The 13,736-nt window shown below is 30.4% G+C and overlaps 2 protein-coding genes across 5 annotated transcripts; both read left to right on the top strand.

The window, feature by feature from the left end:
• Positions 1–5,834: 5,834 nt before the first annotated feature.
• On the top strand, positions 5,835–7,448 carry LOC126675371 (two-component response regulator ARR5). Its single transcript, XM_050370005.2, has 5 exons — positions 5,835–6,186; positions 6,267–6,343; positions 6,449–6,526; positions 6,641–6,711; positions 6,971–7,448. The coding sequence occupies exons 1-5, from the start codon at positions 6,030–6,032 to the stop codon at positions 7,242–7,244; spliced, it is 657 nt and encodes a 218-aa protein (XP_050225962.1). The 5' UTR covers positions 5,835–6,029; the 3' UTR covers positions 7,245–7,448.
• A 2,206-nt stretch (positions 7,449–9,654) lies between these two features.
• LOC126671638 (uncharacterized) lies at positions 9,655–12,077 on the top strand. Of its 4 annotated transcripts, XR_007639066.2 has the most exons (3): positions 9,655–10,063; positions 10,796–11,663; positions 11,744–12,077. XR_007639066.2 is itself a non-coding variant. In XM_050365422.2 (2 exons), exons 1-2 carry the CDS (start codon positions 10,038–10,040, stop codon positions 11,038–11,040), a joined length of 303 nt encoding a protein of 100 aa, XP_050221379.1. In that variant the 5' UTR covers positions 9,655–10,037; the 3' UTR covers positions 11,041–12,077. The 4 variants fall into 4 exon arrangements, 1 of the variants encoding a protein (XP_050221379.1); XR_007639065.2 differs by having other exon boundaries at positions 10,838–12,077; XR_007639064.2 differs by having other exon boundaries at positions 10,796–12,077.
• Positions 12,078–13,736: the final 1,659 nt, after the last annotated feature.

Genomic DNA, 13,736 nt, shown 5'->3' with positions numbered 1-13,736 from the left:
GTCCACTAAAGGTTCGGATTATTTGTATTTTGTGGGTTATGAGCTCTAATACTTAACCAAATTATGCATTTTGTGCTCAATTTTCTCAAAATTGCTGTAAAAAATTATAAATTTAGACGTGTTTTGCAATTTAAACATAAATTGTAAATTATAGCAGTGTCGGAAATTAATTCTTAAAGTTTTACAATTTAAAATATGAAATTTTTAGACGGTTGTTTACATGAGTATGTTTTGGAACTATGACTTCGTTTAAAAACTCACTTTGCGTCTTAAGGGTGGTATTAAACATATTAGTTTTATAATAATTTACTTTTAAAAACTAAAAAGGTATTGTTGGATGTTAAAATTGTTAAAATTAAAATTTCTATTGAAGTTTTTTATTTTTATCAAATAGACAGAGTAGTTTTTATTTTCAGATAAAAGTAATACATAATATTTTGAGTAACTTTTTTTTATAATTAGGAAAAAAAGTGTTTGGGGGAAATTTAAACTCATAATTTAACAGTTTAATATCCAATTCTTGTACTATTTGTGCTATATTTTTTTTGTGAAAAATATTTCTAGTATAATCATCCATTAGTGGACTAATCTCAAACAATTATACTAACAAAGGTAAATAAAAGCTGTATCCAAATTTTGATATATGCCACAGAAATCATTACTGGAAATTTTTTAAAGATTATAAAAGTTGACCACTTTATATTAAAAGAAAAAGTAGATGTTGTGAGGTGAGATAGAGAAGTGGTCCAAAAGAAAGGACAATAAAATATTTGGCATAGGATCCTTGAACTGGAAGCAGCTGCTCTACTTTTCCTGAAATAGACGAGCCAACTCAGTAAAATCAAAAGCAAATCAAATCAAATCCCAACTACATCCCTTACATATTTATTCAGCTCAAACTCCAATGAAATATAACATCATATATCCTCTTCTGTTCTCTCTTTATTTCCCTTCCGTATTTATAAATTACGCACTAAAATGTTCAACCTACTAGTATATTACCTGGTTTCCTTTTATATGTCTATTTAAAAAAATAATTATCCAACTTCAATGACAATTTAAAAGAATAATCATAATTCCCTTTAATTTAATTAGTAAATAATGAAAAGATTTGTTAAATTATTGACTTTTAGTAAGTGTACATAAAATTATTTTGTCATTTAAATGAATTTTAATGACTTTTTAATATGATGTTTTGTTTAAAATAGACAATTAAAAGAAAACAAAGACAAATTTTACAAACTGAGTAATTAAACTAGTTCGATAGACTACTAAAACTGGTCAAATTAGACTCTCCTAAAAAATTAAAAAAAATTATATATTTAAACCAAAAAGTTATAAAAATTTAATCATATTGAACTGATCAAACCGTAAAAGTCATTTTTATAAAACCGATTCGCACAAAAATCAAAAGTAATAATTGTCTTAAATTGATAACCAATTTTAGAGAGATATAAATATCAAAATCCTTTTCTATAGATAAAATACTTTAATTTTTAGATTTAAAAAACATATAACACTCACACTTATTTAATATAATGGTAGGTTGTTGATTCTACTTTTTTTTTTATTTATGTAGTATATTTTAAGATTATTAATAATAATATTACTGTCAGGCCCTCCACATATGTTATAATTTACAGTTTGAGACTTTTTGTTTGAAAATCAAACGATTTGGTATCTCACTTTTAACTTTGCAAACAATTATCATCTTTAGTTTTATATGTTTTCAAACTGTTCACGAAATTAAATATGAGATACCAAATAATTTGAAAGTGCGGTATTAAATTATTAATATAATTAAAATTGAGATATCAAATCGTTTGAAAGTAATATCAAATTACTAACGAAAATAACGGAAGCCTCTAATTATTAGTGGAATTAAAAGTGAAGTACGAAATCGTTTAATTTTTAGAAACACAAACTATAAATTATACTCCCTCCGTCCAAATAGAGTTATCCACTTTACCTTTATCACACAGTTTAAGAAAAACAATTATTGTTTATAGCTTTTGTGAAATTTTCCTTACTTTTCTTGTCATACCCCTATTTAATATAGGGTCCACTTACAATTTACTTTTATTAATGGATTTTAAATAGGAGTAATATAGAAAAATTGAGTGTAAAAATTAGTTACTTTTTAAAAGTGGATAAGAGTTTTAGGACAAAAAAAATTCTCAAAGTGGAAAATTCTATTAGGACGGAGGGAGTAACATATGAGGAGTTTTATATTTATTTACTCTATATAATAATTTATCATTTACGTAAGAAAATTCAAGAAGAAACGAGTACTAGTTATAGAATATAATTTGTTAATTACATTTAGATATGTGTTTAAATTTTAAAAGTTCGAAATTAGAAAAAAAAATAGACGTATCATAGTGCACTATAGTATTAATTAGTGGATTGAAATAGTAATTGAATGAAGTACCAACATGAGCCGGTGCCCATATCTCCTTTAATTATCTTCTAAAATAGGTATCCTTTTATTTTCAATGATCAGATCCGATCCGATCAGATACGCAAAATGGGGCCCACAACTGAGTGATCATATCTAAGATTGACCGTACCATGTAATCCTATGGATGTGTATAAATCGGGAGGTGACAAGCAACCGCACACCGCCACCCAATAGGCGGCTTTCTATTTCTTGACGCCGCCGATTGGACTTACCTCGGTTTCTGTAATTTTTGTGTTTTCACTATTTTCAGGTCTCTCTTACTTTTGCTTTTTACCGTAACCTGACCAGGTCAGCTTCTTTCTAGTTGTATTTGACTCGATTGACACCGCTGACTCAGCTCAATTACATGGCTATAATTTAAGTACTATATTATATAATAAATAATCATTATATTTAGTAAAAATAATAATTATGAATATAATTTTATTGGTGATAAATTAAAAATTTGCGTTTTTCATTTTAAACCGTACCAAAGCGAAATTTTAGTGCACCGAACTGAAAGAACCGTAAAACAAACAAAGGAAGTTCAGAGTTTGAATTTTACAGGGGTGGTCGGAAATCAGAAATTTTCACACCGAATCGAACCATGCTCTCCAAGATTTTTTTCGACGATCTATGTTGTGTTGAAGTGATATCTATATGATCCGATCGATTGGATAATGCATGATGTAGCAAATGTCCATCAAGAAATACTATTAAAAAGTAATGTTAGTAAAGTGTTAAAAATGCAACAAATAAAATAAGGTTTCCTTTTATGACCTATTGTTTGAATGAAAATAATAGTACATTAAAAGCATACTCAATCAAATAAAGTATATATGCTCAAGAAATGGTATATCAGCAAAAGCATGTGTGTCACTGAATCTTGGATCATATATATTTCTTGCACTACAAAAAGACAAACTCAAATCTCAAAATGATTTGAAATATCATTTTATAGAATTGGTTTCCACATGTGCCTCAGCAACTTGCATATATATTTTTTGATATGCAAGATTCATTATGTTTTTAGCAGATTTGCAATTGAAGTCCCATTGTAAAATAATGGAAATCCATTCCTTTGTAATGTGCTTGGCACATAGTATTAATTATTTTATATTATTTGGATTTTTATTAAGTTTAAATGCACCAAAAATCAACTTTTACGTGTTTTTAGTATTTAATATAATCTTTTAATTTTGGTAAAAAAGTACATGAACTTTCAAATTTTTGCAATTAAAGACAATAGCACCGTTTTGGATGTAAAAAGGCACCGTTTTGGATGTAAAAAGGCACCGTTTTACATTAAAACGGCGCCGTTTTAGATGTAAAATAACACTATTTTTCAAAAGAAAACACACGTAGTCTTAATTGCAAAACATTGGAAAGTTTATGTTAAATATACCAAAATTAAAAGATTATGTTAAATATCAAAAACACGCGAAATTTGGTAATTTTTGGTGCATTTAAATCTTTTTATTATATACCATTTGCTTAAACATTTTTAGGTTTCGACTTTTCATTCATAGTTCAAACTTTTTTAAAACCATCAATTTTAAACGGTTTTTTAATTTTTAATTTTAATTTTAGTCATTTATTTATATTGGAGTGGAAAAAAATTCAAATATGCCCTTCTTATATGGAATTCTTAATTAATGGTACAACAGGAGCAAATTGAAACATGTAGCAATATAAAAATTGAACCTTTTCTACTTTAATTTGAACAATTTGTTACAATTGAAATTAGAAATTGAGAATTAAACTAAAATTAAAAAATTTAAAAGTATGAGCTATAAATAAAAAAGTCAAAAATATGAAATGTTTTTTAATGATTAAACTATATTTTTACGTCCCATATAATTTATTAAAATATTACATTTATAATTCAAATAGTAAGGAGATTAAATTATTTAAGGTATTAGACTTGGAGGTAGACTAACAAAAGAATTTTAAGTGCATTTATATCTTTTAAATTTTATAAACAAGTGACAACTAATTAAATTAGATTATTTTGAGGGAGATACTTAATCAATGAATAAATATTTTTATCAAATTATTAAAAAAGGTAATTTATAAATAGAGATGATTGATACTTAGTATAAATTAATTAATTTTATAAAATTTGAATTATGATATGATTATATTATATGTTACTTAATTAAGCACAAGAAGAATTCATTTAGAGAGAAAAAAATCACGGTAAAGTTGTTTCCAAGGATGAAAATGGAAAGTTGGAAACCTATTGGGAGGAGGTGAGAGTAGTATGACTTTTAAGAGAATAAAGGCTGTAAAGGTATTAACTTACTATTCAAAATTTGATTTGGGCATCCAAATGTAAATTTATATTTAAAAAAACAGATTTCATATAAAATTCGTACTTATGTTTTTACTTAACTTTGAAACAAAATGTTTTTCCCAAAAAAAAAAACTTTGAAACAAAATGTCAAATACAAATCTTGTAATTAACTTTTAAGATATGTACTTTTTTTTACATAGAGATTTGAGATTATAAAAACATAATAGATAAAAAAAATTAAATTTTACATAATTTTATGTTTTTTTAATGTTTTTTTCTTGAAAATAAGATTTAATCATCTAACCGATACTTTTCTTTTTCTCTTTTTATTTTGTTTATGATCTAAAATTTTAAAATTGTCAATTTTAGCACAATTTTTTAATTTCAGTTGTAACTATTTATTCAGATTAAAGTAAATAAAATTCAAATATATCTTTTTATAGTTTCAAATTTGTCTTTACTATAAAAATTTCAAATGTGAAGGACACGTTTTTACTTCAATTTAAAAAAAGGACCATAATTAAAACTCAAAATTGAAAAATGAATTGTCTATTCTAAAAGCTTAGACTAAAAACGAAAATATACCGAAAATGTGTGATATTTTTTATGATTAAATCTAGAAAGAATAGGAAATTATTAAATTTTATTCGCTTAAACATGAATCTATTATATTTTCACCTAAGTGGATATATGGAAAAACTTAACTAATACTGTAAATTTTAGTTAGGTGAATGGACAGTCAAAAAATTAATTAATAAACTTAATTAATACAAATATGCATAATTTAGTAGTAAAAGAGAATATGGGGACTAAAAATATGTGTTTTCCAATCTAAAACTGGCGGAAGTTTCGACAATGGTGAATGGATTGGACAGTCAAAAATAAAGAAACTGCAAATGCAAATGAATACTGAAACCGCAACGAAAGAACCGAAAAAACGTTCAGAAACGCGTTTTGTGTTGTCGTATGGGAACTCAGAATCCTGTTCATAAACAGTCCCAAATCAAAAAATAATTACAAACTTTATTTGTTGTCAAAGAAAATAATTAGAAAAGGGAACAGTCTATTTAAAAATTGAGACGACAAGAGACAAAAGTGGGGCTCCTTTGAAAAGATTTGCAAAGATCTCAAGAAATTATAGATCCTCAGAATCTCTCTTTTTCCACCCCTCCCTTTCTTTTATTTATAATCCCAAATCTTTCTCTTTACTCCATCATTTCATTTCCTTTACTTATAAACCATCTCTCATTTCTCTCAAACATTACTCTAAAATATCATTTATTCTCCGATCAGATGGCAGCGGCGGCCGGTGAGGTGTTCAGGCAGAGTTTGCCACATGGGTTTGGTGTTTCTGCTAATGGTACTGAGGAACTTCATGTTCTTGCTGTTGATGACAGTCTTGTTGATAGAAAAGTTATTGAGAGGTTGCTCAAGATTTCTTCTTGCAAAGGTTTGATCTTTTTTTTGAAAATCTGTTTTTTGGTTAAAGATTGAAAATTTGGGGAGCTGATTGAATTGGGTATTTTGCAGTTACTGCTGTTGATAGTGGAACTAGAGCTTTGCAGTATCTTGGATTGGATGGAGATCAAAGCTCTGTTGGGTTCAATGTAAGTTAGTTTTTTCTTTTTCTTTTTTCCATTTTCTGTTTGGTTGCTGAGAAAATTGATTGTTGAGTTAGTTTTTAATGTTCTAATTTGTTTGTGTTTGTGCAGGATTTGAAAATTAATCTGATTATGACCGATTACTCCATGCCTGGAATGACTGGATATGAGCTGCTTAAAAAGATTAAGGTATGAATTTGGAATCCTTTTGTTTAATTGGTTTGATAGACTATTTGGATTGAAAGTAACTGAAATAAAATTGGATTAGTTTATTAATGGAATGTTAAATTTGATTTTGAGCAGGAATCATCAGCTTTCAGAGAAATACCTGTTGTGATCATGTCATCTGAGAACGTTTTGACTCGAATTGACAGGTACTATTTTCACTTCATTTTTGTTTTTGAGTTTGAGATTGTGATCTGTTATATCCTTTGTAGTGCGGAAATAGAAACGCTCAAACGAAAAACACTGAACATATTATAAAAGTATATTTTTGTTTAATAGATCGGTTACAAATTAGAAAAATGAAAATGATACTCGAAATATAGAAGTTCATAAGTTTTCAACTTGTGCAATGATCTAATTCATGTCTAATTACCAAAGATCTAATTCTATTTTCTTAATGATGAACAGATGTTTGGAAGAAGGGGCAGAGGAATTCTTAGTCAAACCCGTAAAGCTTGCGGATGTGAAGCGATTAACGAATTTCTTAATCCGAGGGGAAGGAGAAGAGAAGGAAAAGGAAAAGAGAAATCTTTTGAAGAGAAATATTGAAGATGATCTCTTTCCATTATCTTCGCCATGCTCTACTTGTGATCCAGCATCATCGGAGCCACCATCATGCTCTTATTCATATTTATCGACCAATATAGCTTCGAAAAGGCCTAAATTGCTGAGCAGAGACTGAACTACCAGCAATTGGAGTTTTTTTGTTCAAACCTTTGTTAATACTGATCGAATCGTTACTGCATATATACTAGCTAACTCGAGTTGACCCGAAAAACCTGCCACTAGGACAGGAAAAGCAGAGATAGATGATATGAATTAGTTGCGAGAAATATTTGTAGAATTCTTTTGTTATGATAGTGCTAAAGACAAATTTCGTTATCAATTTTGATATATTATTATGTTCATATAAGTTCATTTGTAAAATTCTTTCGCTCAACAACGAGCTGCACAGTCAAAAGGGTCGTTCATCGGAAACCTAATTAGCGGCGATTATTCCATGCAAGATGTGCCGCCTCAATATGCAACATGATTATGCGGTCACATTTTTATATACATAATCAACCAACGACAAAATAAGATTCATATATTAATAATGGGAGACCGTGGAGGTGAAGATAAAAGAAAAATAGCGGGTGGCCGAAAAGAGAGACGATATTTGAAAAAAAATACATTTTTTTTTTAAAATCCCAATCAATATTCCAAGGAATTCATAAAAAAAGGCTAAATGTTATAAAAAGCCCAAACCTTTCACAAAAGTTTCATAAAAGTCTTGACCTTTCAATTTTGTCGATTTTGGCCAAAAACTGATTATTTGGTTTCACAAAAGTCCAGACCTTTCAATTTTGTCAATTTTGGCCAAAAATGGATTATTTGGTTTCACAAAAGTCCTGAACTTTCAATATTTGGCATGCCACACAGGCGTCACATAGGCGCCACATAGACAAATTGAAATCAAATTGAGATTTGGCCACAACTGAAACCAAATAATTTATTTTTGGCCAAAATCGACAAAATTGAAAGGTCGGGACTTTTGTGAAACTTTTATAAAAGGTTTGGCGTTTTTACGACATTTGGCCTAAAAAAATACAATATTGTATTTCCGTGCATGGATACACGTTGAAAGTCTTGCAACTTTATAAAAAGTACTCGGTGTTAAAAAATATAATGTAAATTTTCATTGGAAAATCCAAAATAAACCTTTAAAAGAATTCCATATAACTTCTTTTCTTTCTCACCAAATCCATATAATGTTTTGATACCTTGGAAGTTATTGAACATTCACAAAAGTATTAGAGTAATGGATAATAATTAGTGCCCTTCAATTGGAGTAAAGTGTAATTTGAAACAAGAATATAAGGATTAGGTTTAAAATTAACCCATGATAGCTGTGCTTTAATTTTCTAGGGTGTTGCTATTCGCCGCCCGCTTTTATTTAGCACCGCACAGGCGAAAGACATTTCTGCCCCTCTAGCAAAATTTCAAAAAAAAAAAGTTCTCTCAACTCATTCGAACACACTCGAACAACTACGTAAAAAGTCGAGTAAAATGACGGATAACGAGTATAATTCGTTGGGAAACGAATATCGACGTTCGGAAACAAGTTTTTTCGGCTTTTCCGAGATAAAAAAATAGTTTTTTTAAATTTTTATTTAAATTTTTTGAAGGGGGACGATTGCGTTTCACGTCCTCTCCAGAGGAGGGACGCCGGAATTCGGTGTCCTCTCCGGAGGAGAGGACGTGAAAACCAACGTCCCCTCTAGAGGAGGGGACGCCAACGGCGTCACCTCCTCTAGAGGGGACGCCGAACGCCGGCGTCCACTCTTCTGGAGAGGACGCCGGCGTCCCCCTTTTCCGGCCGCGACCGAAATGTCGCGGCCGGAAATTAATTTTTTTTTAAAAAAAACGTTAAAATGATTTTTTTTTTTTTGCATATTATTACGACTTTGTATTACATATTATTACGATTTGTTAAACGTAAGTATTTATGTTTTGCAGGTTCATTTAGAAGATTATGGCGATTTTCATCTCGTTCGGAATCCGACATTTTCGTAAAATATGAATTTTGAATAGAGTTGAATGAGTTGAGAGGATTTATGTTTTTTGTTTATGAGTTGGTTTTCTATTCAAAAAGTGAAAAGGGCAAAAATGTAATGTGGCTGTGCGGTGCTAAGTAAAAAGGGGCGGTGTTTAGCAATCCAGATTTTCTAACATTCAAATCTTAATTCCTGATTTAAAAAAATTTAACAAATCTTAATTAAGATCTTATCCACGCTATCCTAAGCCAAAGGAGACAAGAAAAAGGAAGAGATTGGACCTTAAAATCAATGTTTGGTTGATAGAATAATGAATGAAATTAGTTAAAGAATCAAATTTCAAGATTTTGTAAAAGATTGTATTTTAAGTTCCATCCAATATTAGCAATCCCAATGGTCCCACACCAACGAGGAGCCAAACTTTTCAAAAACTTTCAATTCCATTCAATAGGTTAAACAAACCTATGGGCTGCTCAGCATTAAGTTATTGACCTAATTCCCATTTATATTTAATCAATTATTTTATATATAGTTATCACATGTATGGGTCGTTCTACAGTACCACCTAAGTTTAGGTACCACTGGCTTGCACAACCGTTAGATCATTCTCTGATTAATGTCCTTCGTTGATTATTTGACCATTTATTTATTCAGCCGGTGACGAATTTAAATCACAGTTAGAATTCGGTGACAATGGTACTATGAATAATAATAACAGTGAGACTATGAATAATAAGAGTGAAGGAGGTGAGAATGGTAACGGCGGCGGCGGCGTTGGTGGTGGAGATGGAATAATGAATTGGCAAAATGCCCCTTACATGTAGCTTGTTTAAGGATCGCTACTCCGATTGATCAGTTGCCGAGAATTGATGCTGAGCTTGCTCAATCTCAGCATGTTGTAACTAAATATTCAGCTCTTGGTCAGGGTTTGGTCGGTGATGATAAGGAGCTCGATCAATTCATGGTATGTTATGTTGTTATTATGTTATTTACTCTGTTCTTAAAAAGATTGGAACTTTTATCAATTTTTTAACCAAAGTTTGCAAAGGTAGGATTTTTGTTCGATTTGATGACATGGGTTGTCAAATTTCATGAGAATTTGGAGTGAATTGGCCGAAAATTTTAGAATTTGATTTGGTATACTTGAAATGGCTTTTGGGATTTTATGAGATAGGATTTGGAAGTGTTTTATTGACTTTTAATTTATAGTCTTTGTTTGGAAAATTTTGGGTGGAGATGAATGCACAGACATCTAATTTCCGAAAAAATTGAAGTTGGAAAGTTTGGTAGTCTCTCATTTTGATTGCTCAGTGAACTTATTCTTTCTCATTTTGATTGCTTAGTAAACTTATTATTTCTCATTTTGATTGCTTAATGGATCAGTAGGTTTTAGATGTTATTGGTTAGTATTACATGTATGCAAACATGATGAAAGTGTGTACATCCTTCTTGAGAATCTTAAATTTTGTGATTGTTTGCAGTAGTTCTCTGATTTTAGCTATCATTGGCAATTATGAAATACATTACAAGTCTTATTATCTGATTTTGATGAGATTCATTTGTTAGAACTTAAAGCTAGGACTGGTAGGTATCTCTATTCTCCATGTTGGTTAATTAATGGTAGAAACTCTCACATTAAGTTGTAAGTGTTTTTTGTTTGATAGGATTTTGTTTTACTGTATTTATCACATGACAGGTATGCTGCTTGCACATGTTGCTGAAACAGGGTTTTTAACAGGTATGTTATTGGAAAATTTACACATTCAACCTTCTTTTCCTCGGTTCTTATTACTTTTGTCGTTGAATCATCTAATGGTGGGGCTTAAGGGCAGCGGTGCATCCAACAATGTCACCATTGCCCAAAATCAGCAACAACAGCTTAAGAACTTGCAGGCAGATGGCTTGTTTAATCTTTTTGCAGCAACTCCCCTTAACAAGTAACGAAAAATGAAGTTAAATGCTAGTTTTCCGTTTCAAATTCGCAATAATATGGCGCTCTGATCATCATTTCTGTCTCGTTTGAACTTGGTCAGCATTCTAAGTGCTTCGAGAGAAATTGATTAATCTGCTTATATACTAATTATAGTTGTATTTAGTCTAAAGCTGTTAATTCCATGTTCCTGATGATTTGTGTACATTGTAGTCCCTCTTGCAAAATGTTCTTTAGTAAAGACAATTTGGGTGAAAGACTGCAAGATTCGTCCATTGAGTCCATAATATCATCCAATACTGATTTGAAATCTAAAGAAAACTCTTTTTTTCTTCAAAACAACATAGCTCATATCAGGAGTCTTCACAAATTGAGTTTGGACACATCAATTCCGGTATACGGTCATGCTAGGAATTATATATTTCTTTTCTTTTTAGAGAACTTCTTTAAAGTATGAGTTCCCAGAAAATTTATTGCCGATGAAAAACATTTGTACAATTTTTCACCTATTTTGTGTTACTTCTGTGATATAGTCATTTGCAGTAGATATATCATTTATCCTATTGTCGTTCAAAAGGTTCCTCCGAGAATTCATGTTCTCTCAAATGCAAAGCTCGACTCGCCCTTGTGGAAGGTTGCCAAAAGTTTTTCATTTTGTAAACTTTGGTAAACATAGAAAAAGACTAACTGCTTATGTTTTTAATTTCCAATCAGGTGCAGCAATTGAAACTGAATTTCAAGCGGCAGTTCAAAAAATATGGTGACGGCAAAATATCCATTGGAGAGTTGCTTGAAAAACTGATGAGAGACGCGGATAGAACTGAGATAAACTGGTTGCCTGAAATTTGTTATCGCAACGGGCAGCATCAAGGTTTCTTTCTTGATGAAATTGTAACCTTCACCATGGTGTCCTTATTTTTGGCTTCAAATGCTGAATTTGATAATTTTTTGGCTGCTAGGATCTTCATATCATGTAATTCGAAGAGAATACAGGGTTCTTGTTAATAAAAATATTTCAGAGATCCAATTGCACAATTCTTATTTCAAATTTGTCAAATCTCAATTTGGAATTCAACAAGTTCAACAGCTTTGTGATTTTTTTTATCTGTGTGTAATGCCTTTGCAGATTTGAACATTATAATCAACAAATGTCAAATAAATCTAATAGGTTTATAAATTTAACTATGATAATTTGAACCTTGTACACCATAAAAAATCTGAATTTAACTACTAAGTGAAATGTTGATTCATACATATGATCAAATAATTTTCTCCAAAGGGTAATTTTAGAAACAAAAAACTGCACATAAAACCAAAATAACATAAAGATAAACTGCTGCCCATCAATTAACATTATTTTCTAATCTGCAATCAAACAAAAGGGTAACTGTCTGAACTACAAAATTACATAATCTAATACAATGAAAAGATGCAATCAAATATAAACAAAAAAAGTTAACTTTTTCAGGAAACCAAACCAAAGATCCATACACAGACATATAGAATGAGACAATTCTAACAGAAACATCAGGAACCAAACCAAAGACACATATGCAGACATTAGGAATGAGTCAATTTTATGAGCAAAAGAATACCTTCAGCTGTTGAAAGAAGCAGACTCTACCAAAGAAAGGTCATATTTCTCGAGAGCATAAAGAAAAGCTCCACACCAACGTATTTCAGGGACACCCTGAAATTTAGCATCCTAGGCCATTTGCTTGCAAAATAGAAGTGATGGACAAAACAAAAGAGGAATCAATTCACTCTGGCTTTTGATTGACTTGAATTTCAATGAAACCAAAATCGTGCATTAATCAATTAAGAAGCTAACTGTGGAACAAAACCAAACCGATATGGATCAGAATCAACCAAGCAGCAGACAGGCAGACACAAATCCTCATTCAGAATCTGCAAGAACGTGCTAATCATTTCACTGAATAATGACTAATGACTAACATTCTAAGCTACACATCTGAACAATACTTAACCAAATTATTAACATAAAATGCAATTATATTAAATTCAAAAAACTCTATAATAAATAACCTAACTCACCTATTCTAAAAGCATTGCATTATTATCTTAATGTGAGAATTTCATGTCTTTTTGGTAAATCAGATGAGCAAAAATCGAATTACAAAAAGCAGCAGATATTGGAAATATTCAACTATTTACACGTCCAAAACCCTAAGAAATTATTAACAATAATAATTGTAACAAATTACTGGAAGCGAAACTAACCAGTTAGTCTGCTATAAGCACACTTGAACAACGTTATAACCAAAATTGGCATACATTATATAGTTCTCTCCTTTACCATATAGACGAGTGAATCAAAGAACATGAGGACAACAAGTCGTTGTCTTGATCCTTCTTGGTTGAACAAAAATATCACAGCTGCCAGTTACTATCAATTACAAACACTATCATCAATTATTAACTAAGCATACAAGCTTCTACTCCACATACAAACGAGTTCAACAAAATGAGTTGTGATTGGTTTGCTTAAAAATTCAATGTAACATTATTTACGTCTCTTACCTGTTGAACAGTTCATTTTGGCTAAAGAACATAATGCCATGGCAGTTCTTCCATCATTCGCCCCATATAACTTCTTATAAATGCTCAAAATCCTAAACAAAAAGACAGTAATTAATGAAGTGAATAATCATACATGAACTTTCTGTAATCCACTGAAGACAACATT

This window comes from Mercurialis annua, linkage group LG3 (genome assembly GCF_937616625.2).
Source record: "Mercurialis annua linkage group LG3, ddMerAnnu1.2, whole genome shotgun sequence".
NCBI lineage: Eukaryota > Viridiplantae > Streptophyta > Magnoliopsida > Malpighiales > Euphorbiaceae > Mercurialis > Mercurialis annua.
Note: the sequence above shows the minus strand (reverse complement) of the source record. Positions and strands in the feature narration are given on the sequence as shown.

Coding starts and splice junctions, on each gene's coding strand:
- LOC126675371 (XM_050370005.2), top strand. CDS start 6,030: ATGGCAGCGGCGGCCGGTGAGGTGTTCAGGCAGAGTTTGCCACATGGG. Junction 6,344..6,448: donor AAAGCTCTGTTGGGTTCAAT/GTAAGTTAGTTT, acceptor GTGTTTGTGCAG/GATTTGAAAATTAATCTGAT. Junction 6,527..6,640: donor AGCTGCTTAAAAAGATTAAG/GTATGAATTTGG, acceptor GATTTTGAGCAG/GAATCATCAGCTTTCAGAGA.
- LOC126671638 (XM_050365422.2), top strand. CDS start 10,038: ATGATAAGGAGCTCGATCAATTCATG. Junction 10,064..10,763: donor AGGAGCTCGATCAATTCATG/GTATGTTATGTT, acceptor TTTGTTTGATAG/GATTTTGTTTTACTGTATTT.